A 26,184-nucleotide genomic window follows, 5' to 3' on the forward strand; every position below is an offset into this window, starting at 1 on the left:
GGGATACGCAAGCACTGCGCGCCGGCAGTTGGAGGAGGCCCAGGATCGGAATCCCACGCGGGCCCACAGCACAACAGACGGCGCGCTAGGTAAGTGCAGGTCGGGGGCTTGCACCCGCGGGAAGCCCCTGACCCGAATTTCTGGGCCAGTGTTTCAGAAAGCTGTGTCGAATACATTCAAAATATTTGCTGCCTTTGGGAGTTGAGCTATTTTGTTTCTCCCGGTCTGTGTGAACATTCAAGTCTCCCATTATAACCACTCTATTTTGCAACAAGCTCCTCTGATCTCCGTCTTTATGAATCATAAATGTCGGCCTTGCCAGCCACGCCCATATCCTGAGAATAAATTTTTTTAAATGACCAATTCCACATCTCAAAAAATGAAGTGGAGTTCGATTTCGGCAGTGAAGCAATCTGCGAAATATTCTGAGATGACCGGAAATTAGAAAAACATATTTGCAGACAGCGCTCACAGTACAACAACAACTTGTATTTATATAGCGCCTTTAACATAGTAAAATGTCCCAAGGTGCTTCACAGGAGTGTTATAAGACAAAAAATTGACAGTAGGCTTATCATCTGCTTTCAGCGCTGTCTTGGGCTCAGTGGGAATGTTTGGATTAATTACATTTTCATGGTAATGCAAACCCAGAGCATTATGAAAGACAAACTTACCATGTTCTTCCTCTTCTGCACCTGAAAGAACGAGAAAGGAAACACATTTCAGCATTCAAATTCTAATTAGGGGGAAAAATTCAGTTGCTTTGCGCCTCCCGTTATAACAGGGCGCAAAGCAACTAGCGCCCGGGCGCGGCGCCGTCAACGCCTCCCACAAAATTCAGCGGCAGGTTAGCGGCGGCGCTAACCATTAGTGCCCCATCGCCGCCAGCGACAGGATCCAGAGTCCTGAGTTTTCTGACTCTCCACAAATATTGTATTAGCTCAAATAAGGGAATAAAGGGACCAGTTATTTGGGGACTAAGGGAAGGAGACCAACCAAAGAAATGACTCAGGCACAGTGGATGGCGGTGCCTTCGCAGTCAGTATCCACCGCCACCAATTTAGCGATGTCACCAAGGTGGCTAAGAGGACTTATCCCCAAAATAGCACTAAAACTGTACCTCCGCCTGTCAGTGTAACTCCGCTGGGAACCAATCCAATTTTCCTCAGTATCCCTTCATGGTGGCCTTCCACCACTGAGGAAAATTTAGCCCATCAAGTAAAAGTCTTCGGGGGGGGAAATTGAGTCGCGCCCCCTTTGGGGCGCTAACTTCGCCAGGGTGCTACTTTTAGCTTATTTTGGGCGCACTATTGCAAGTTGTTGCTCCAGTTTTCAAATTGTTGCCTGCCCCTTTAGTTGCCCCAGCCAGATGAAATGTGCTGCAGCACTGGATTCCACCCTCCCCCTACACATGACCCAGGAGGTGAGCTCTTGATAGAGGCCTAATCGCACTGGGAGCCTGCCTTGAGTATTATAATGATCCTGACCTGGAAAATGCACCAAGGTCAGAGCCAGGTCACTTCAACGGTGGAAGTCCCGCCCCAAAGCACTTCTGACAGGAGCACCGCCACAGCAGAAAATCTAGGCCCTAGTGATCTCCATACCATTAAAGGGAAAGAAAGATAAAAGAGAAAGAAGGTCCAGTAAGTTGACCCTTATTGTATGTACTGATTAAAAAATATCTTTACCTCCAACAGAGACACACCATATTGGATGTTCTTACTGCTAGACCACTCAATGATGCCACCACTGGGGAAACATTCTGGTGTGGTTCCATTGAATGTCATTGTACTGCCACTAGATTTCCTGCCTCAGTTTTGGGAGGGTGGGGAGGAGAATTACTGCAACACCTCACCACAGCATAGAATATCTGGTGGTGGGGGCGGAAGAATCAAATTTGTTTTTAAAGTTGCATATTTTAAAATTCCCGCTTTGACTATTGTGATCAATTGCTCAGTGGTTGATTTCTTTAAAATTTAGCCCCACATCTCCTGCCCCGCCCCTTTAAGGACTGGAACACACTCGTGTTTCTTGTGCCTAGTTTTGCAAAAGGGAATGATAGGAATATATTGTACGACAAATTCCCTGCCATTTTCACCCACCTGTATTATGGCCGACTGATCCCAGCACAAGTTCCTGCCAGGGAGACAGGCCTGCGCCAGGAGGGCACCTGGGCAAATAGCCCAAAGCAAGAACCTCTGGCGTTCTGCACCAGTTGGGCAATCGGTGAGAAAAAATGTGTCTATTCTCTTTGGGGTTGCTGTAGTGTATGTAACTGTTCTACCTTTAAGAGAACTATTGTATGTAACCGTCCACCTTTAAGAGAACTATTTTAGGTGTGGCACTACTTTATCCTGGCTGCTGTATACTGTAATACCGACGGTGACCACACCGGTATATAAGTGCTGTGGCAGAATTTATTGGGCAGATTCGCCCTGACCTTCGAATAGTAAAGTCCTGTTTAAGTTACTCTTGTAGTCTGTGTATTACTTCGCTATACAACCCACAGACTTTACAGTTGCCAACACTGGTTTAACGCATTCCTGGAGATTTGATCATGTGACATTTGATCACATGGCAAATGATCACATGACACCGCTCATGTGATGCGTGATCACAGGACATTTGATCACGTGACATTTGCCCACTCTTTGTAAGTATTATTGCATTTATCTTAGTTGAGTGTCTCAGTGTCACCAAGCCCTGAATAAAGTATTTGATTTTTTGTTTTAAGTGAGATGAATAACATAATTAATAAATCAAAGAAAGAACGCAGAAGTATAGGAAGGTTAAGTAATGTTTAAATGAAAACAACAACTGTTTCTATAGTATCGACCGCAGTGAGAAACATCGAGTAAATACCACTGATTCAACAAAAACCTCAGTGATATAAATAACTGCTGTCTAAAGTGTTCGTGCAGTTTTATAACATTTTACAATACACAGCAAGTTCTAAAAGTAATAAATAAAACCAAACCCAAACCTAATTCAGTTCATTGACTTCCCCCCCTGCCCCCCCAGTTTGTGTTTCTCTCTCCCCCAGTCTGTGTTTCTCTCCCCCCCCAGTTTGTGTTTCTCTCCCCCCCCAGTTTGTGTTTCTCTCTCCCTCCACAGTTTGTGTTTCTCTCCCCCCAGTTTGTGTTTCTCTCTCCACAGTTTGTATTTCTCCCCCCCAGTTTGTGTTTCTCTCTCCCCAGTTTGTGTTTCTCTCCCCCCAGTTTGTATTTCTCCCCCCCAGTTTGTGTTCCTCTCTGCCCCAGTTTGTGTTTCTCTCTCCCCAGTTTGTGTTTCTCTCCCCACCAGTTTGTATTTCTCCCCCCCAGTTTGTGTTTCTCTCCCCCACAGTTTGTGTTTCTCTCCCCCCAGTTTGTGTTTCTCTCCCCCACAGTTTGTGTTTCTCTCCCCCCAGTTTGTATTTCTCCCCCCCAGTTTGTATTTCTCTCTCCCCCAGTTTGTGTTTCTCTCCCCCCAGTTTGTGTTTCTCTCCCCCCAGTTTGTGTTTCTCTCTCCCCAGTTTGTATTTCTCCCCCCCAGTTTGTATTTCTCTCTCCCCCAGTTTGTGTTTCTCTCTCCCCAGTTTGTGTTTCTCTCCCCCCCAGTTTGTGTTTCTCTCTCCCCCAGTTTGTGTCTCTCTCTCCCCCAGTTTGTGTTTCTCTCTCCCCAGTTTGTGTTTCTCTCCCCACCAGTTTGTGTTTCTCTTCCCCCCAGTTTGTGTTTCTCTCCCCCAGTTTGTGTTTCAATCTCCCCAGTTTGTATTTCTCCCCCCCAGTTTGTGTTTCTCTCTCCCCCAGTTTGTGTTTCTCTCTCCCCAGTTTGTGTTTCTCTCCCCACCAGTTTGTATTTCTCCCCCCCAGTTTGTGTTTTTCTCTCCCCCAGTTTATGTTTCTCTCCCCCAGTTTGTGTTTCTCTCCCCCCCCAGTTTGTGTTTCTCTCCCCCAGTTTGTGTTTCTCTCACCCCAGTTTGTGTTTCTCCCCTCCCAGTTTGTGTTTCTCTCCCCCCAGTTTGTGTTTCTCCCCCCAGTTTGTGTTTCTCTCCCCCACAGTTTGTGTTTCTCTCCCCCCAGTTTGTGTTTCTCTCTCCCCAGTTTGTATTTCTCCCCCCCAGTTTGTGTTTCTCTCCCCACCAGTTTGTATTTCTCCCCCCAGTTTGTGTTTCTCTCTCCCCCAGTTTGTGCGTCTCTCTCCCCCAGTTTGTGTTTCTCTCTCTCCAGTTTGTGTTTCTCTCCCCACCAGCTTGTGTTTCTCTCCCCCCAGTTTGTGTTTCAATCTCCCCAGTTTGTATTTCTCCCCCCAGTTTGTATTTCTCTCCCCCCCAGTTTGTGTTTCTCTCCCCCTGTTTGTGTTTCTCTCCCCCCAGTTTGTGTTTCTCTCTCCCCAGTTTGTATTTCTCCCCCCCAGTTTGTGTTTCTCTCTCCCCCAGTTTGTGTTTCTCTCTCCCCAGTTTGTGTTTCTCTCCCCGCCAGTTTGTATTTCTCCCCCCAAGTTTGTGTTTTTCTCTCCCCAGTTTGTGTTTCTCTCCCCCAGTTTGTGTTTCTCTCCCCCAGTTTGTGTTTCTCTCCCCTCCAGTTTGTGTTTCTCTCCCCCAGTTTGTGTTTCTCTCACCCCAGTTTGTGTTTCTCTCCCCCCCAGTTTGTGTTTCTCTCCCCCCAGTTTGTGTTTCTCCCCCCCAGTTTGTGTTTTTCTCCCCATAGTTTGTGTTTCTCGCCCCCCAGTTTGTGTTTCTCTCCCCCACAGTTTGTGTTTCTCTCCCCCAGTTTGTGTTTCTCTCTCCCCAGTTTGTGTTTCTCTCCCCCCAGTTTGTGTTTCTCTCCCCCCAGTTTGTGTTTCTCTCCCCCCCAGTTTGTGTTTCTCTCCCCACAGTTTGTGTTTCTCTCTGCCCCCAGTTGGTGTTTCTCTCCCCCACAGTTTGTGTTTCTCTCCCCCCAGTTTGTGTTTCTCCCCCAGTTTGTGTTTCTCTCCCACCAGTTTGTGTTCCTCTCCCCCCAGTTTGTGTTTCTCTCCCCCACAGTTTGTGTTTCTCTCCCCCCAGTTTGTGTTTCTCTCCCCCCAGTTTGTGTTTCTCTCCCCCCAGTTTGTGTTCCTCTCCCCCCAGTTTGTGTTCCTCTCCCCCACAGTTTGTGTTTCTCTCCCCCCAGTTTGTGTTTCTCTCCCCCCCTCCCCCTCCATTTGTGTTTCTCTCCCCTCCCTCCCTCCCTCCCTCAGTTTGTGGTTCACTCCCCTCACTCCCTACCCCAGTTAGCGTTTCTCTCTCCTACCTCCCTCCCCCAGTTTGTGTTTCTCTCTCTCTCTCACCCCCTTCCAGTTGCTCTCTCAGGACTCATAGAGTTTCCAAATGATTTTTGCCCCGATGCCTTCATCCTCGCAACCAGAGAGGTTCCGAATAGCGGGGAGAGCAGCAGCGGTTTGGTTGCGATAAGCGGGCATGCAAAGACTTTCTCCCAAGTTGCCAGCAGCAATCACCCATTCCGGGGAACTCCTGCCCAAAGGAACCCTATTGATGCAATCAGTAGCTGCATGGAAATGGGAGGAAACAGCTGGAATTCGGCCTGAACTGATCAATTATCAAATACTTCAACTTCTATCATCTGCTAACTTTTTCTGAATAACTTACCAAGGGTGCCATTTATAACAGTGAAGTGTGAAACCTTGAATGCAATGGTGGTTCCTGGAATAAGTGTCATACCTGTGCTTTTTGCTGTACTCATTCCTGGTGTAACCTAGCAGAGTCAAGCAAGTTATTTTTTAATTTATCTCCTGATTAAGAATCCTTAAATAACAAATCTTAACTAGCCATGCACACCAGGAAGACCCCACGTTCAATTTCCAGCTTGGCTGTGATTCCCCTCATGGTCGCAGAGTCTGCTGACAGTCAAGCATGGATTTCCCGATGAATATATCCCGAGCTTTAGGTGGGCAGAGACAGCAATCCTAAATTTCGCAATAATTTCCAACACAGGGCGGTGACTTAAATGAGATGCAAATAACGTGGTGATATCATTACTGTCTCATTTGAGCTCAGCTTTATTTTACATCTGTGTAAAATGGTTATTCAGGGTTGTGGGAAAAATGCAGAGGCAAATTTGAAGAGCCAAGAACAGATATTTTAAAGTTGTACAGAATTCTTGGGGGCTAGATTCGGTTGATTTGTGCATCCTGTTAGCGCCCTAAGGGGGTGCTAATGCGACGCAACTCAACTAGCGCCTGGGCGCGGCGCCGCTAACGCCTCCCGCGAAATTCAGCGGGAGGTTAGCGGCAGCGCTGCGCTGCCGGTGATGGCGTCATTGCCGTGCACAGCGCCCCGCTCGCGCCCCGCCTGTAATATTGGGTGGCGCCCCCAGACTTACCGCCGGACGTTATGTCCGACAGGGTCAGGGGGGCTTACCTGCGGCCGGGGTGGCGCTAGTTAAAGGGGAGGTGGTGGACGGCAATTTTTGTTGCTGGCCGCCTGCCAGCACCTGCCCCCGTTGCTGTCCCCTTGAAGCCCCCCCAAGGGGTGCCGGCTGCTTTCCGTGAGCCCGGCACTCCTCTTGAGTGCCGTGCCCATTTGTTGGCACTCCCCGATCCCTGGTGGCCCAGCTGGGCGCCAGGATGCACTGCACCAGGCACCTCCCCTTTAATAAGGGGAGGAAGGCCTGCAGTAGCGCTGCGATATTGGCTCGCAGCGCCCCAAGAGGGACGCTGGGTGCTTCCAGTAGCAACCCTCCTCCCTCTCGGGGCGCTACCTCGGAAAATCGGCCGCAGGGGCGCTAATTTTTTCGGGGCGCTAAATATAGTTGTAGGGCTGGAGGAGGTTACAGAGATAGGATGGGGTGAGGCCATGGAGGGCTTTGAAAACAAGGCTGAGAATCTTAAAATCAAGGCATTGTCAGACTGGGAGCCAATGTAGGTCAGTGAGCATAGGGGTGATGGGTGAATGGGCACACCTGGAGCTCACCCATATTCCAAGTAAAGCCAAAATGATGGTGTGGTCAGCGCTGGTACAGTTGGACAGGCAGAAATCTTGCCCCACCACAGTTCCAATGGGATCGCAACATGGAAGTAAAATCCAGACTTCAGTATAATAGGCCATGAAAGCGTACACTAGCAAAAGTCAATGGCCTAGAAATTCAGTTGGTTGCGCCAGCAGTTAGCGCCTTAAGAGAAGTGAATTTCGGGCGCTATGCGTGTAGCGCCCGGGCGCAGCGCAGTTTGCGCCTCGCCCCAAATTAAGTGGACCCTTAGTGCCGGCGTAAAGTTTAGCGCCCACCCGGCTGCGCGCGCAGAAAATGACGTCACATCCTCGTGCAACGCCCTTTGCGCGCCCCGATTCCAAACTTCAGTCGGACCACCCCATTGTGCGGCTGGCGGCCAGAGCGTTTGTAAAATGGAACGCAACACAGCCGACGCGAGCCCCGGGGAGCGCAAATTAAAGGGCATGTACCCTGCAGTATAAAGGGCAGCCATTTTGCAGCAAACACTCTTGTGCAACGGATTTCTGGACACACAACAAGGAGGAGAGCTAACTGGTTTCGTGCAGCAATAGCTCAGGTATTTTTGGACTCAGGCCAAAGCGCTGCAAGTGCCCTGTTGGAAATTTGACTGTTTGCCAGCATTTGATGGGGGCTGCATGGGGTGCCAACGCGGAGTTTCAGCGCCATGTGCGTAGGGCTCGCAGACGCGGGGTCAGAGGGGCAGCCCTGGCTAGAGGCAGAGGGGGCAACAGGCGTCGGCAACATAGGCCTTACCCAGTCAGGGTATACCGCCAGCAGCACTCCTACCTCACCATGAGTGGCGTGCGATGTGTAAGAAGGCTGAGATTCCGAAAGGAGGTGGTTGCAGAGATCTGCCACCTGCTTCGCAGGGATCTGCGTCCAAAGCTCAGGTGCAGGACGTCTCTGTCGGTGGAAGTGAAGGTGACGGTGGCATTGAACTTCTATGCCACCGGCTCCTTCCAATCCGCTGTTGGGGACATAGCGAACACATCCCAGTTCGGCGTGCATCGCTGCATCCGCCAGGTGACCGATGCCCTTTTCAGAAGGAGACGCCAATTCATCTCCTTCCCCATGGTCCTGGAGAGCCAGCATCAGCGTGCAGTGGGATTTGCTAGACTCGCGGCCTTCCCCTTGGTGCAGGGCGCCATTGACTGTACGCATGTGGCTTTGCGGGCACCTCTGGAGCATGGCGAGCAGTATCGCAACCGGAAGGGCTACCACTCTCTCAATGTGCAGCTGGTGTGTGACCATAAGCAGCGCATCCTGGCTGTCGATGCCTGCTTTCCAGGCAGCTGCCACGATGCCTTTATCCTGCGGCAGAGTACTGTGCATGACATGTTCGAGGCACAGCCTCCCCTAAGAGAATGGTTACTCGGGGACAAAGGCTATCCTTTGTGTACCTGGCTCATGGCCCCGCTCCGCGTGCCCAGGACCGCTGCTGAAGAGGCATACAACGAGAGCCATCAAAGGAGCAGAAACATCATCGAGCAAACTATTGGGGTCCTCAAGCAGCGGTTCCGCTGCCTTGATCGTTCCGGCGGATCTCTGCAGTATTCGCCGCACCGGGTCTCCCAATTTGTCGTAGTTTGCTGCATGCTACACAACCTGGCTCTCCGCAGGATTCAGGCACTGCCACCTGACGTTGGACCACCACCTCAGGAGGAGGAGCAGGAGGAGCAGGAGGAGGAGGAGGAGGAGTACGTTCCCAGGAGGGAGCGACAAGGTCCAAGGGCCGTCCGTCGCCAGCTTATTGAACGTAACTTCTAAGCCCCCTGTCAGGGAATGCCTTGTGGCCATGAAGCAAGATGAATGCAGCTGCTCCGCAAGCCCTCAGCCGGCGAAGGCAACAAAGACTAACAAGAACAACCATGGACACTGTCTGAATAAAGATAAATTTATATTTGACAAAAATGAAACCCCTTCCCACATGAATCCCAAAAACAATCAACGGCCCCCACAAAAAGTGCAACAAACGACTCACTCCCACAACCTGGGGAGGAGTAACTCCACATTTGAACAAACCAGGCCTCAACCTCGGCCTTAACGCAAAAAACATACCCATAAACAAAACAACCATGGGCAAAATAAAGATGTCCACCGCCATATAAAATGAAAGCTGGCCACACCCTCTACTTAGTGGGCCGCGAGGGCGAGACCTTGTCCAGCCTTTTGGCGCCCCTGCCCGGCCTGCTGCTCCTCCGCAAGCTCTGCCCAGTGGCTGCTGCGAGGCTGGGGGAAGGCGCCTGAGGGTCAGATATCCTTCCGCCAGATGGCCTTGGGGGGCGGCCTACACGGGCTTTGGGCCTCGAGGGGCCGGCTGTTGATTGGCGCACATGTGCATGGCCACCATCAGCTCCAGCCGCTTGCCGTTGACGCTCCACTGGGGGAGTGGCAGTGACCGATGGCGCAATGTGGGCAAGCTGGCGTATTGGAGGCGCTGGCTGGTGATGTCGCACGCTGGCACTCGCCCGGGCACGCACTGCACGATCCGCACCAATCAGCCGAAGGGCGGATCGCTGTGCTGCTGCAGCGCGGCGGGTGTCCTGGCGATGCCTGGCTGAGGCAGCGCGTGTGGCAGCAGTGAGTGCCCCTGTTGCCCTGGTCTGCGCCCGCATCACATCCGCCACTGACTTGACGGCATCAGCCAGCGACTCCATCGCCGGAGGCATCCGTTCCACTACCTCCATCATCATCCGGCCACTCTCGGCATTTGATGCCCCAAACTCCCGCACACTGGTCGCCAGCGACTCGATGGCCTCAGGCATCCGTTCCACCACCTGCATGAGCTCTGTGTAGCAGCGGTCCGAATCCGCGGCCATTTGGTCCAGCTGGCGCACCTCCTCCGAGGTGAAGGTGGCCGGACTGGAGGCGGGACTCTCCCGCTGGGGAGCAGGGGTCCGAGCTAGGCGACCCTTGGCACGTTGCTGGCGCCGAATGTCCGCAGCAACTGCACTCTCCTCCGATCCTTCCCCCCTCTGGGGGGAAGGCCGCGGCCCACCCGCAGCCCTCCTGGGTGGCTGGACGCCACTGGTCCCAGCAGCTGCACTCCCCTCCGAATGTTGCTCCAGGCTCTCGTCCAGGGAAGACGTGTCCAACACTTCGCCCTCTGCTGCGGGACCTGAGTCCTCCCCTGATGGTCCGGGTTGCTCTTCCTCCTCCTCCTCCTCCTCCTCCTCCTGTTCGGAGGGGCTGTCACTGGCAGCTTCAGGGAGCTCTTTGTCACCAGCTGAAAGCAGGAAGGCACAAGAGTAGCTTCAGAGTGAGGAGAGGGCATCAGCGAGGGAGTCATGACTGGTGGCATTCAGCGCATTGGTGGCACAGTGGCAAAGGAGGTAGCTCGGATGCGCAAGTGTGACGAGAGAGGGCCAAAAGGCGAGGTCCTTACCATTGCCGGGCAGCGGAGGGTCGGCTTCTCCGCACGCTCTGGGCACAATCACGCGGCCTCCCATGAGGCCACTCATGCGCTCCTCCAGGGGAGTGAGCTTCTGGAACTTGGCACGGCCTCCCCCGGTGATGTCGCGGCGCTTGCGATTATTCGCAAGTTTAGCCTGCAAGAGAAAGGACGGGCTCTAAGTATGGTGTGTAGCCGTGACGTAGTGTGCACTGCCTCCCATGGTGGAATAGCTTGGCCAGAGTGTAGCCCTGATCTAGTGTGCACTGCCTCTCATGGTGGAATAGCTTGGCCAGTGTGTAAAGTGCAGAATGTGCAATTGATGCTCATGACTGTCCCAAAGCTGCTGGCTGAGGGCTGTCCATTAGGTCTTTCAGGTCCCTTTGCCCATCATGTCAGGTGTACATGCAAGAATGAGGAGGAGAGTGGAAAGGGTACTCACCCTGACAATCCTGGTCAGGTCATTGTATTTCTTCCGACATTGCACCTTGTCCCTGGGGGCATCGCCGTAGGACGACACCCTGGTGGCGATCTCCCTCCAGGCTTTGGTGTAGACGCGGTGGGTGGGATTCCTGCCATTGTCTGGGAACAAGATCCTGCGCCTCTTCTCCAATGCTGTCAGCATGATATCCAGATCACACTCTGAGAAGCGCAGGGCACGCTCACGGGCCTTATCATGCGTTGCCATGGCTCCTTGGCCTCAGCAGCAGTGTTGAGGCCTAGTTTGAAAGCTGCAGTGTGCAGGGCGTGGCAGCAGACCAAATCGTCCCTTCCCCCTTTAAGAGCTGGCCGGCGCCACGGGGTCTGCTGTCAATCAAAAAATGACCACACCCGCGCTGCGCCCCGCCTCGGCGCTATCCCTCTGCACCGCCGGCTTAGCGCCTAAAGATAGGCGTGCAACGCCTCTTTTAGCACTCCAGCAACCTCTTAGGGCGAAGCAACTGAATTTCGGCAAAGGGGGCGCAACTTTGGGGCGGGCGCTAACGTTAGCGCCCCAAAACTGGCTATACTGAATTTCTAGGCCAATGCCTTAAGGAAAAGATTGGCAGCGGGGTAGGAAGTTAAAAAAATACTGAATTCTTGGGGAAATCATTATTATTTGACATTTTATAATTGTATTTATCTGTAACATTCTTGCAGCAAAAAGTTTGCTAAAAGGAATTCAATGTGATTTTATTACTATAATAAATTATCCACAGTTATTCGAAAAGCAACTTCATTGGGGTAAAACTTATTTCTATTCCTGATTGCAAATGCTTTATCTTCTTTTAATTTTTAAACCATTTGATTTGACCAATCGGGGCCATAAATCCACAGCCCTTCCACTAACTTGTCCCAAACCAGATCATCAACGCAGATGGGATGGAGCTGGAGCCATGGACTCCCAATACTGAGGGACTCGGAGTAACATCAGCAAAAGTGCAGTTACACTCACCTTTGCCTTTATGCCTGACATTTTCGCCTTTACGTTTCCATGAAAACTTTTTTCAATAGAACACTGTTGCTTGATCTCCACTACTTCTGTTATGACGTGAACAGAATTATTGCGAAGCTCCTTCATGAATCTATGCTCTCTGTCCAACATCCTGAGACATGAAGAGGGATCGGTCATGCATTTCTGAATAAGGATTCGCAATTTTTGGAGGAGATGCTGCTGTGTTGCATTTTTAACTTAGATACAAATCCACACACATGCACACAACCCATCGGGTTACCTATAATTATGCCAGTGATATAACTGCATTGTGGGAGTACCACCACCACAGGCACACAGTGGTTCAAGGAGATGGACACCACCACCTCTTCAGGGCAACCAGGGATAGGGATTTAAATTCAGCTTAGCCCACATCCCAGAAACAATTCTTTTTTTTCAAAATCCCTGCATAATCCAGAGGCCATGGGGGAAAAATTCAGTTGGTTTGCGCCTCCCGTTAGCGCCTTAAGTGAGCGCTATTGGGGCGCAAAGCAACTAGCGCCCGGGCGCGGCGATGTTTGCGCCGCTCACAAAATTAACTGGACATTTTGCGGTGGCGATAAACACAACCACCACGATCTCCTGCGCTGGCAGATCGTGACGTCAGTCGAGTGCGCAACGCCCCGGTAGCACCCCGGACCGGATATTGAGTGGCGCCCCCTGCCTTACCACCTGCCGCTAGCAACGACAGGTTGAGGGGAGCGTTTTGCATTCAGGAAAGGATTGGGGGAGCGCTATTTAAAGGCGACCGCTTCCTGCCTTTTTTTGTTGGTGACATTTTTGCACCACGCATTCTGAGAGAGAGAGTGAGAGACTTCTGGAGAGATTCAACGCTGTGTGAAGGGGTTTTGGGTACTGAGCAGCACTTTGCAGGTTCATTTTGATTTGCCCTTCCTTGTATCGATTTAGGAGAGACTGTGGGGGCTGCACTCTGAGCTCTTTCCCTGGGCCTCTCCATTGTTCTTTCCAGTGGATTTGATGTACAGGTCTCTCCAGGCCGAGATTCAAGGCTGCAATGAGCAGGATGTGGATGGAAAGCAAGATCAACCCTCCCCTTTAAGAACTGGCTGGCGCCATTGTGTCTGTGTTCCATTGCTGACTGATATCACATGAGCTTCGTCAGTGCTCTGAGGTAGCGCCTCGCTCCTCGGCCTTAGCGCCTTAAGAGAGGTGTGAAGCGCCTGATTTAGCGCTCCAATCACCTCCAGGGCGATAAAAGCCAAGTTTGCAGTCGGAGGCGATAATTAGCGCCAGGCGCTAAACTTTGCGCCCGGCCGATAATTGCACCCCAAACGGGGCGATACTGAATTCTTCCCCCCATATATTTTGAACTTGCAAAAACCTACATTAAACACTCGTATGGCGCATAAACACCGGCATAAACCAGTTGGGCTGAATGGCCTGTTTCTGTGCCGTAGGCTCGATGTTGTTAAGTCTGTGTGTTATAATGAGAATTATTACACAGACCACAAGAGTAAATTTTAACAGGTCTTTACTAGTCGAAGGTCAGGGCGGAACTGCCCAATAAATCATTACACAGCACTTGTATACCGGTGTGGTCACCGCCGGTATTACAGTATACAGCAGCCAAGATAAAGTAGTGCAACTCTTAAAATAGTTCTCTTAAAGGTGGAACGGTTACATACACTACAATCCTCCCTTTTTAGCTTAACAGTATATATATTCCCCATTAAACATATCACAACATATATACACAACTTCATGTAAAAACAGTTCACAGATTCAGTCTCTGCGAAGGCGCCTCCTGCGCTTCCTGACTCGGTCCGGATAACGCCTCGGTGGTGTAGTCGTTTCTTTTGGCAAGGTCGATTCGGCTTGAATGCCAGTGTCGGGTTCATCTGGTTCCAGTATCACCGGATCGGAGGTAGATACTATGGGTATCTCTGCTTCATCATTAGGCGTATAAAGTTGTGGTGTAGGTTGTCCCTTTTCGGATGACTCTATGATCTGGTCAGCATGGCGCCTTTCAGGTGTCTCTGGTTCTCATTGCTGGGGTGACTCATCTAATGGTCCTTCACTGGACTTAACAGCTTGAACTTTCGTTACTTCAGAACCAGCATTGTTGACTTCTAAAGGCTCGAGTACCTTGGGAAGTTTTTCGGCTTCCAGACTGATTTGGCTCAGTTCAGAGGGACCACCTGCGTGACCTGGTAGGGGTGATAATAGTTCAGATGAGTCATCATCTTCTGCTTCCTCTCTATTGACTTCTATTTCCTCCATCACTTCAGCTTTTGCTTCTGCCACCAATTCCCTGAGTGGCTTTTTACTGCTGACACGGCTCACAACAGGGTGCTCTTTCTTCTTAGCTTTCAACTGATCGATGAATTTGACATATTCCCTTTCTTGCTCAGCTTTGATTCGTTTGGCCTCATCGCACGACGGTTTGTGTGTTCCTGTTCCATTTTCTCAATCAGCTGCTTCTGCTGTCTTTCCAGATTCTCCCACTCTGTGTCAAAGAACTTTTTCTTTGCATTCATCTCTTGCTCAAAACAGCGAATCATTCGTTCTAATTGCTGTTGTAGTTTGAAATTGAGTTGAGTTCGAGCCCGGTGTTCCTCAGAAATGTGCATGTCTGTAGACTGGACAGACTCAGAATTCTCTGTCAAACTATGTTGTTGTTGTCCAGTGAAATTCTGTTCTGATACTTTGTTCTCTCCTGAAGCATTTATGCACTCCTTCGTTTTTCCATCATTAGTCTGCAAGTCCATTTTAGACTTGTCTTTTGCACATGGGCTGGTCTTACCATCATCAGTTCCAGAGTCTGAGCTGATTGTCTTCACCGAGTTCTCACTCTCTGCTTTGTCACTGTCACTGCTGCATATGCCCTCATCCAGTACTCTGGACAATCGTTCAGGTTTGACATCTTTTCTTTTTCCGGAATCTACCGTCATTGCTTTTAGGGGGTGCCAGTCCATATTTATTTTCCTGATCCACTCCCGTCCCAGAAGTGGTGGACCTCCCTCAGGTAGTACATATAAGTCCATTCCTTGGTGTTCTTTGCCCTTGTGTCTCACCTTGACTTTTATCTTTCCGATGGGGTATACTCTTTGCCCCGTGTATGTCTGCAATACTATCTCCGTATCCCGTAGGGGAATATGTGTGAATAACTTTTTGTAATCTTGCTTATTCATGACCGTCAATGCCGATCCGGTGTCCAATTCCATCTTCACGTGGACTCCTGCTATCTGCAGTGTGGCCCAGATAGTTTGTCGGTCAGCTTCCTTACTCACATTGTGAATTCTCAGACCACCCAGTTCCTTGCTGTTGGAGTCTGAATCCGAATTCTGTTCATCCGAACTCTTCTCAGCCACCTTATGTACCTTTCTGTACTTTTCCTGCGGTGACTTTTTGTTGCTGGTCTTCTTCCCTGACCGGCATACTTTAGCTATGTGACCAAGCTTGCCACATTTTCTACATTCCTGGTTTTTAAACCAGCATTGGTTCTGATCGTGTGTTGTCTTTCCACAATGATAACATTTCGTTGTACCCAAAGCCATTTGATCTACGCTGAGTACCGCTGCCTTCAGCTGCATTTCCGCAGTGCCTCTCGCTGCGGCTTCGTGCGATGCTGCAATAGTGACAGCCTTATCAAGTGTAAGATCATTCTCTTCAAGCAACCGCTTTTGTGTTCCTTCTTTCGACAATCCACACACGAATTTGTCTCTCAGTGCCTCTGTCAGTCTTTCCCCAAACTGACAGTATTTCGCTAGCTTACGCAGTTCAATTAAGTACTCCGCGTTGCTTTCCTCTTTCAGTTGCGTTCTCGCATAAAATTTAAATCGTTCCGCTAACATCAGCAGTGTGGGGTTCAAACGATTCTTCAGGACAGCAACAATATTAGCGAAAGTCTGATCCGCCGGTTTAGCTGGTGATAGAAGATGCTTCAAAAGCCCGTATGTCTTCGCACCCATTGAGTTTAGTAAGGTTAATGCTTTATCTTCATTTGATATTTTATTTGCCTTACAATATATCTCTATGCGTTCTACATACGTGGCCCAATCTTCAACATCGGGATCGAAATCGTTGATGTTACCACGCTTAGGCATCCTCGCTATCTTCTTGAGAGACAAAAAGAAATTTTTCTTTTATTTTTTTTTTTTTAAATGGCGGTTTCCCGCGCTCGTCTTCTTCCCCCGCCTACGAAAATGGCGGCTTCCCGCGCTCGTCTTCTTCCCCCGCCTACGAAAATGGCGGCTTCCCGCGCTCGTCTTCTTCCCCCGCCTACGAAAATGGCGGCTTCCCGTGTTTGCCTTTCTCCCCCGCTGGCTGTAATGGCGATTGCCGTATTGCTGCGTTCGCCCTCCCCAGCGGTTTTCAAATCGTGCCTCCCAGCCCCTCTTGCAGTCCGGTCCTTTCCCCCCCAGCTGCGGCTGAGTTCTCTGCGTTTTTTTTTTTAATTTTCTCCCGCGCTTACGCTGTCCCAGTCGCTGTGTCTCGCGGCCTCGGTAGCTGCCCGGCCGGCCTTTTTCACCGGTCGCGGTCGAGCTCTCTCTCGACGCTGTTGCGTCTCCCAGCCCGCTATTTTCTCCCGCGCCTTACGCTGTCCCGGTCGCTGCGCCTCGTGGCCTCGGTAGCTGCCCAGCCTTTTTCACCGGTCGCGGTCAAGCTCTCTCTCGACGCTGTTGCGTCTCCCAGCCCGCTTGTAGCCCGGTCTCTCACACCGGCTGTGTTTGCAGTCACCGCGGCTTCCGTGCCTTATGCTGCCCCAGTCTCAGCGCCTCTGGCCCCGACTTCTGTCCGGCTCTTTTCCCCGGCCGTGGTCGAGTTCTCCGCCCTTATATCCTCCGTTTTTTTCTTTTTCTCCCCTACTCACAGTCAACGTGGCCGACTTGCTGCTCGTCGCTGATCGGCTTACCCACCACCGTGATAGAAGGGATGATCACTGTCTGTTGCTGATGGAAGGCTTCGTGTCAGAATTCTTCCTTTGCTCTGCAGACCCGAGTCTTTTCTCAGCAGAATGATGAGGGCGGATGCCTCTTCTCGACGTCCGTTAAACTGCCTTGGATGTATCTCTGCCGCAGGGTAAGATCGTACTTGTCGCCACTGTTAAGTCTGTGTGTTATAATGAGAATTATTACACAGACCACAAGAGTAAATTTTAACAGGTCTTTACTAGTCGAAGGTCAGGGCAGAACTGCCCAATAAATCATTACACAGCACTTATATACCGGTGTGGTCACCGCCGGTATTACAGTATACAGCAGCCAAGATAAAGTAGTGCAACTCTTAAAATAGTTCTCTTAAAGGTGGAACGGTTACATACACTACAGATGTAACTCGAGGTAAATAAGCCAATTTAACAAGCACAAACTTGTAAAGGCTAGGAGCAGTCACTTTCCTTGAAGTGCTCTCGTGTAAATTTGGATTTGAATTTTGCATTACTAGCTTATTTTGAAACAGGTTGTGACTGGTTGGGAGATTTGAAACTCTTTCATTCGTGTGTGTCAATGTGTATCTGAGAGAGAACACAAAAACAAACAGAGTAAGAGGTAACTTAAAAGAGGAAATCCATTATTCAAGTAAGGAGGTGAGGTCTGTATAAGGAATCCTCCGTGGTACATATAAAATGAAATAACTTTAGTATTAAAATGGTCTGTTGGAGAAATGTTGGTAAAGAGAAAAAGCTGCAAATTAATTTAGCAAAAGCAAAATACTGTGGCTGCTGGATTTCTGATATAAAAACAGCACTGTGGGAGCCCCATCACGACAAGGGGGCGATTTTAACCCTACTCGCTCAGCAGAAACCTGGCAGGTGGGTGGTTAAAATCGCCCTGGCTCTTAACATGTCCAAAAACCGCCGCAACTGCAACATCTGCAATTTTAACCTGCTCTCCTGAGCAGGCAGTAAGGACGCGCGCCCGGAGCCAACGGGGTCCTTCTTTACATAGGCATGTTGCAGCCCGGTGACATCATTGAAACCCAACTGTAATTTTAACTCCGGCCTGAGCGGGGAATCCACCTGGAGTTAAAACTGGGACCAAGTTCTCTCTAAACTCTGGTGGCATCCAATCCTCAGCCACTCTGTGGTCACGTAACTCTGTTAATATTGAATTTTACATTTGTTTGTGGTGTATTGTCCTATTGCTGGGCACATGGAATAGCTTAAAAGCTTAAAAGCTGCCATCAAACAGAGCAGAGATTAAACCAGCGCAAACCCTACAACGCAAATCTGGGCCAATGTGTTTTACAGTAATGCTTTTCTGTATGTAATGTAAGGTCTGTTTGTATCACAATTATTACTCACTTGAGTTGTGAGGTACATACCTTGTTCTCGCATATTCAAGCACCTTATCTTTAGAAATTGTACGTTTTTCCAGTCCCACAGCAGAAATGGAGCCTGAAGTACTCATTGCTCCTCCTGCAGCTACATCAGCAACATCAGCGTTTACATTGACCTCTGCATCGAATGAGAAGCTAGAGCTCTGATTGATGCTGCAAAGGGTTGTTGTAGTTGTCAACGCTGAAAGAAAAAAATAATGCGGTACAAAAGCAAAATACTGCAGATGCTGGAAATCTGAAATAAAAACAGAAAATGCTGGAAGTACGCAGCAGGTCAGGCAGCATCTGTGGAGAGAGAAACAAGAGTTCACGTTTCAGGTTGGAACTGGAAAAAGTTACAGATGTAACAGGTTTTAAGTACAGAGGCAGAGAAAGGGGGTGGTAGGAGGGGAGGAAAGAACAAAAGGGAAGGTCTGTGAAGGGTGGAAGACAGGAGTGATTAAATGACCAAAGAGATGATGGTGTAAGACAAAAGTGGGCGGTAATGGGACAAGTAAAGAAACAAAAGATGGGTCTAGAGGAGCTGTAAATTACAGCAGCAGAATCATTACCAGCACCTGCTGTCCGAAAAAATGGGAGCAGTGGTTATGATCTGAAATTGTTGAATTCTATGTTTAGTCCAGAAGGCTGTAAAGTACCTCATCGAAAAATGTGGTGCTGTTCCTCATGCTTCCATTGAGCTTCATTAGAACGGTGTAGGAGGCCGAGGACAGAGAGGTCAGAGTGGGAGTGGGGCAGCGAATTAAAATGGCAAGCGACTGGAAGCTCAGGGTCACGCTTGCGGACTGGATGGAGGTGTTCCGCAAAGCAGTTGGAGAAACTTCCCACAGATGTGTTTGTCTGAGTAAACATCTGTTACTCGAAACTCTGACACCTTGAGAGGAACCGCACTTTACTGCCCCTTCCAGTGCTGCATTTTCTAATTGTCAACAAAACACAAGTGATAGGCGATGATTAGATCATTTCTGTTTGCTGCACAATTTAACTCCTTTTTTTTAAAAAAGAACTCAAATAAGAACAAAGAAAGGCACTCTGTCTCTAGCTTACTTTGTTTTCTGAAGTTTATAAATGCAGGACAAAAGCTACAACAGGTTTGCAACCAGTAGTCATTTTTCTAACTCTCTGTCCGTCTGTCTCTCTTTCACTGCTTCTGTTTTACTCTCACGCACACAGCCAACTTATTTTTTTTTAAAACAGTCATATTAGTTTTTCCTGAATAAAACTTTTGAAATTTGCCCTCTAGCTTTCCGTCAAATAATTTTGAAAACAACTAAGCATTAATTGGTAGAAGCTAAAGAAAAATATTCCAGCAGGTTTGCTGACTAAATGCTAATGATGCATCCTAGGAAATTGGACCCACTGCTTATGCTGAAGCTGCACAAACCTGTCTCCAGCCCAGAGTCAAAGCTCTGAGCAAAAATATTAAGTCCAAGCCCAAGCTTTTGTGAGATGCTGACCAGTTAATGTAAAAAATGTATTGACGGCATTAAAGGACACAAAAGACAATTCAATGGATAAGCGTAACCATGTTACTGTGAAATTTGTAATTATTTGAATTTTTATTTATGAACATATTGTTGGCATTAGAAATTTCAGCTCCTGTACTAAGAAAAAATGATGAACAGTAAGTTTTTCAGAAAGCATTTTGATGATTTATGGGGAAAAGATTAGAGTGCCACCTAAATGACATGCCAGGTAATTGTTACACGTCAGTATAACAGGCAATTGTTGACATTTTAACATTGAAATACCATTAGAAATGATAACAAAGCTTTTTAAAATGTAAAACCATGACACAGAAAGTAAGGATTTGTGGACAGGAAGTGTGCCTCATACTGCCACCTCCAAGTTCCCCTCCAAGTCACACACCATCCTGACTTGGAAATACATTGGCCGTTCCTTCATCGTCGCTGGGTCAAAATCCTGGAACTCCCTACCTAACAGCACTGTGGGAGTACCTTCACCACACGGACTGCAGCGGTTCAAGAAGGCGGCTCACCACCACTTTCTCAAGGGCAATTAGGGATGGGCAATAAATGCTGGCCTTTCCAGCGACGCCCACATCCCATGAACGAATATTTTTAAAAAATGAAGGTGACACACTGCAAACAAAACTTCGACCTCCGTCCAGAGGGTAAAAGTGACAAATAATGATCAGCTCACACATGCACACAGACACACACACACATTGTGAAACAACTAAAAGCAGATCAGGTTAAAGCTCAATACAAAAGGTGAAATACTGCGAATGGTGCAAATTAGAAATGATAAGCATTTCCTGCTGAGTATTTCCAGCATTTTCAAGTTATATTTCAGCTTAAGGCTTGATGAGCAAACACAAAATCATGATTCACAGAAATCACAGAAATCACAGAAACCACACAGTGCAGATAGAGGCCATTTCGGCCCATCGAGCCTGCACCGACACATATCCCACCCGGTCCCCGTAACCCCTACACCAACACATATCCCACCCTATCCCCGTAACCCCACGCATTTAATCCCCCTAACACTAAGGGTCAATTTATCATAGCCAATCAACCTAACCCGCACATCTTTGGACTGTGGGAGGAAACCGGAGCACCCGGAGTAAACCCACGCAAACACGGGGAGAATGTGCAAACTCCACACTCAACAGACAGTCGCCCGAGGCCGATTCGAACCCGGGTCCCTGGCGCTGTGAGGCAACGGTGCTAACCACTATGCCACCGTGCTGCCCGTGATTGTGCAATGAAACTAGAGGGAGAAAGGGAGGCCCAGAGAGAGAAATTAAAAGTGTTTTTTTTACCAATGGGATTTGAAGCTGCTTTGTTCCGCAGAATTATTCACTTTCTGGGAGAGTCGTTTACATCAACCTCCTGGGATCAGGCGACCAGTTTTCTGTTGAATTTGGCTCAATTTAACAGTTCTGGTTTGAGTGTGATTAAAGGGAGGGGCTGTGTATTTAATTTTCAAGTCCAAAAATAAGGCATTGTGTTACTGCGGGCTGGGTTCCAGGTTAAATGACAAAGCTGATTTTTTTTTAGCAGTTGTTTCCTTGAAATCGATATTTCAAGTTGTGTCATAGGATCATAGAATGATACAGCACAGAAGGAGGCCATTTGGCCCATCGAGCTCGTGCCAGCTTTCTGAAAGAGCTATCCAATTACTCCCCTACTTTTTCCCCATAGCCCTGCAAAATTTTCCCCTTCAAATATACATCCAATTCCCTTTGTCGATTGTTACCATTGAATCTGCTTCCACCACCCTTTCAGGCAGTGCATTCCAGATCACAACAACTTACTGCCTATAAAGAAATCCTGGTTCTTTTGCCAATTATCTTAACTCTGTGTCCTCTGGTTACTGACCCTCTTGCCACTGCAAACAGTTTCTCCTTACTTACGCTATCAAAACCCCTTATCTTGCAGGTGTCGCAATTACTACCACATTCTAAGCTGTAATCTTGTGCCTCTTATGTACAGAGACAAAAGAGTTCCATTTTCTGTTCTATTTATTGCTAACAGTTGGAGATTAAATTTCTTGAAATAAATAATTTGCTGTGCAAAAATTGGCTGTCGCATTTACTCCATTACAACTGTGACTAAAATTCAAAAGTATTTCATTGGCTCTAAAGTACTTTGGGACGTCCTGAGGTTGTGAAAGGCGCTATATAAATGAAAGTCTTTCTAAATCTATTTTTTTTAAAGTGGCCAGTGCCCGAGCCTTCTTCAGCTCACCGCCCAGGAGAGGTTCATGAGGAGGGGTACGAGGCTCATTGCACGAAAGCCTGCTCCACAAGTAATGCTCTGACAGTCCTGCCCTGTCAGACACTCACCTCTGCTCAGGTTCCCATGGCACTGCATCTTCGTCTGTGTCACCTCCTCTCCTAGGATGTCAACGTTGAGACCATTCGCCAATGCAAAGTCGTGCAGGGCGCAGCAAACCACCATAATCATATGCACTCTGTCTGTGGGAATACTGCGGTACACCCCAGACCTTGTTCAGACACCTGGAGTGGCTCTTCAGCATTTCAATTTCTCTCTCCCAATGACCTACAGGAAACTTCGCGATATCCGGCACCGACGGGACCGAGCTGCTGCCGATCTATCAAAACTTCCGGATAGACCAGCGCTAATGTTGAAGGATACGGAGGTTTTCATCTCCGTATCTGACAACAAACACTGTTGCTTAGCAACAGCTTGTAAACATTCGGCCCATACCTTGGAAGCATCTCTGAAGCTGTTGCTAAGCTACAGAGATGCTTTCCAGAGCCTGACTGTTAAAAAAAAAATGCTAGGAGAAGAAAAAAAACCTAACCAAAATGGCTGCTGATTTCTGCCGTTAGATCGAGGTTTCCAGACATACAACCTCCGGATAAACCAAAGTTTCCTGTACTTGGTGAATACATAAGGAAAGAAATAACTTGCATTTCTATAGCATCTTTCACAACCTCAGGACGTCCCAAAGCGCTTTACAGCCAATGAAGTACTTTTTGAAATGTAGTCATTGTTGTAATGTAGGAAACACAGCAGTCAATTTGCACACAGCAAGCTCCCACAAACAGCAGAGATAATGACCAGATAATCTGTTTTTGGGAATTCTTTACTATTTCTATTTCTGTTCTTTGATAATTTAATTTTGTAGTTCCTTGTTGCCGTTCCTAATTTTTTCCACCACTTTCCTAACCTCTTTGTATTCAATGTTTTCATCCTATTTATTGTTCAGGTGTAGTGTATGCCTTTTCCTTCAGTTTAAATATTGCTCTGATCTATTTATGGTGTTTCATTATTGGCTAGTTTGTTCTTATATTTCTGGCAGAATCTGTTTCTCCTGAACTCTATTGGATGCCTTTTTAAATATTTCCCACTGCTGTTCTGTCTCTTTGTTTGTCAATATTTGTTCCAGTTTATCTTCCCCAGTTCAATTCTCATCCCCTTAAAATTTGCTTTTTTTCCAATGTATTACCTTGGTCTTTAATTCACTTATGTCTTTCTCAATCATTATCTTAAACCTTATTATATTGTGATCACTATTGCCTAGATGTTCCCCTACACTTACTTCTCTTTTCTGCTCTGGTTCATTTTGTATTACTAGATCCAGCAGTGATGCTTCCCTTCTTGGGTTTCTTACGTACTGGATCAGAGGCGAGTCCTGTACGCACTATAAAAACATCATTCACTTAGCCCCTTTCACTACCTCTTCTTGCCAGGTTATTTGGGGGTAGTTGAAATCTCCCATGATTATTATTCTATGTATTTTACTCATTTCATAGACTTCCCTAAATATTTCTTCCTTCATTTCCCTGCCACTATTAGGCGGTCTATAGAATGCCCCTATTAGCATTATCGACCCCTTCTTATCCGTTAGCTCAATCCATATAGATTCCGTTTCTAACTTAATGTTAGTTATGTCCCTTTTTTCTACTGCCTTAATGTTATCTCTATTTAGTACAGCTACCCCACCACCTTCTTCCTTCCTTATCCTTCTAAATACGTTATATCCTTCAATATTTAACTGCCAATCCTATTCTTTATGTGTCCACGCTTCAGTGATCCCTACTACATCCGATTCCTCTCTACGAATTATTGCCTCCAGTTCTCTTATTTTGTTTAACATCACAAAAACAGAAAACACTGGAGACACTCAGCAGGTCAGAACTGGAAGATATTTCACATGAACAGGATTGAAAATAGAACAGGACACTGGAAAGGGGCACAGCAAAATAAAAAAACTCTATGACCACATACACAGGAAAAGACAGGGGGTGAAAACTACACAGCATCATCCTGGGCACAGGGGCCGACCCCCACTGAGCAGGTAGGCCCGATGCCCAATTGAAATTGGGTTGAGGGATAAATATTGGCCAGGAAACCAGGAGATCTCAATGCGGGAAAGCCGGCAGCTAAAGGGAGGCGAGAGCTGCCGGATCCAGCAGGTAACTGCTTTTCCAGTAGTGCTAGTGTCCCAGGACGGGCATGAGAGCCTCCCCGCCCCATCACCCTGGCCCCTCAAGCTAACCTGCCATGATCTGCCTCCCTAAACATGATCGGTTGATGCCCCCACCCACTGCAAAATCTCCCCCTCTCGCCCCCTCCCCGTGATCTGATCTTTCCCCCGCCCCACCACCCTCACCGCCCTGCCCTCGATCCGATCTCTCCACCTCCCCAGATTCTGATGTCTTCCCCCCAGCGATCTCGCCACCTGAAAACTCTCCCTCCGCAATCCAATCTCTCCCCCCGCAATCCCGCCCCAACCCCACACCGGGAACTGCTGCGACCCCATGTTCCGATGTCTCCCCAGCCCCACATACTCACCCCTCACCCGCCGTGATCTCTCGTCCCTCCCTCCTTTTACAGCAGGCCTTCCCGCCCGTCAGCGAGCAGCCTCTTAATCTGGCTGGCTGCCGGGCAGGGAACAGAGAAAAGAAATTCAAATGAGGTCCTGCCTCAGGGCCTTTCAGAGTTTCAAAAGAAAAATTCACTGTAAAACTGATGATGCACAAACATAAGAACATAAGAACATAAGAAATAGGAGCAGGAGTAGGCCAATCGGCCCCTCGAGCCTGCTCCACCATTCAATAAGATCATGGCTGATCTGATCCTAACCTCAAATCTTCTATCACTCTGCATCCACCCGAACCCATGTGATCTTCCGGGAGAGGTGAAAAACCAGATAAAGACACAATGGCCAATTTGGGAGAAAAAAATCTGGGAAATTCCTCTCCGACCCATCTAGGCGATCGAAATTCTTCCAGGAGATCACTCTGTCCCTATATTTTCTACAGTACTTACCTTCTGTAAAGGCGATCTCCACCCCAGCCAGGAACAGGAATAAAACCATCTCCTGAAATCGAACACAGAATTAGAACACAGTAGGAGCAGAACAAGGCTACACGGCCCCTGGGCCCACTCCACTACCCACAGGGCCATGACCATTCCGAACCTAGACTCATGTCCAATTTCCTGCCCGCTCCCCGTAACCCTTAATTCCCTTTACTTCTAGGAAACTATCTATTTCTGTTTTAAATTTATTTAATGATGTAGCTTCCACAGCTTTCTGGGGCAGCAAATTCCACAAACCTACCACCCTCTGAGTGAAGAAGTTTCTCCTCATCTCAGTTTTGAATGAGCAGCCCCTTATTTTAAGATTATGCCCCCTAGTTCTAGTTTCACCCATCATTGGGAACATCCTCACCGCATCCACACGATCAAGCCCCTTCACAATCTTATATGTTTCAATAAGATCGCCTCTCATTCTTCTGAACTCCAATGAGTAGAGTCCCAATCTACTCAACCTCTCCTCATATGACCACCCCCTCATCCCCGGGATTAACCGAGTGAACCTTCTTTGTACTGACTCGAGAGCAAGTATGTCTTTTCTTAAGTATGGACACCAAAACTGTATGCAGTATTCCAGGTGCGGTCTCACCAATACCTTGTACAACTGCAGCAATACCTCCCTGTTTTTATATTCCAACCCCCTAGCAATAAAAGCCAACATTCCATTGGCCTTCTTAATCACTTGCTGCACCTGCATACTAACTTTTTGAGTTTCGTGCACCAGGACCCCCAGATCCCTTTGTACTACAGTACTTTCCAGTTTCTTGCCATTAAGATAATAACTTGCTCTATGATTTTTCCTGCCAAAGTGCATAACCTCACACTTTCCAGTATTGTATTCCATCTGCCAAATCTCTGCCCACTTACTTAGCCTGTCTATGTCCCTTTGCAGGTTTTTTATGTCCTCCTCACTCACTACTTTCCGTCCCATCTTTGTATCATCTGCAAACTTTGATATGTTACACTCGGTCCCCTCCTCCAAATCGTTAATATAGATTGTAAAGAGTTGGGGACCCAGCACTGACCCCTGCGGAACACCACTAGTTACTGGTTGCCAATCTGAGAACGAACCATTTATCCCAACTCTCTGCTTTCTGTTAGAGAGCCAATCCTCCACCCACACCAGAATATTACCCCCAATCCCGTGATTTTTTATCTTGAGCAATAATCTTTTGTGTGGCACCTTGTCAAATGCCTTTTGGAAGTCTAAATACACTACATCCACTGGTT

At 48.2% G+C, this 26,184-nt stretch overlaps 1 protein-coding gene across 1 annotated transcript in view; it reads right to left on the reverse strand.

Annotated features, from left to right (window-relative positions):
- Nucleotides 1-22,065, reverse strand: part of LOC147101264 (uncharacterized) — a 46,603-nt gene extending 24,538 nt beyond the window's left edge. The window contains exons 1-5 of the mRNA XM_085966018.1: nt 21,951-22,065; nt 18,122-18,317; nt 11,798-11,948; nt 5,612-5,717; nt 675-695 (exon numbers count right to left, since the gene is read on the reverse strand). Coding sequence (XP_085822144.1) covers nt 675-695; nt 5,612-5,717; nt 11,798-11,948; nt 18,122-18,317; nt 21,951-22,065 — 589 coding nt within the window. The remainder of the gene's footprint in view (nt 1-674; nt 696-5,611; nt 5,718-11,797; nt 11,949-18,121; nt 18,318-21,950) is intronic.
- Nucleotides 22,066-26,184: the final 4,119 nt, after the last annotated feature.

The sequence above is a fragment of the Somniosus microcephalus genome, chromosome 24, assembly GCF_052327205.1.
Source record: "Somniosus microcephalus isolate GS21.2 chromosome 24, FLI_Smic_1.0, whole genome shotgun sequence".
Taxonomy (NCBI): domain Eukaryota; kingdom Metazoa; phylum Chordata; class Chondrichthyes; order Squaliformes; family Somniosidae; genus Somniosus; species Somniosus microcephalus.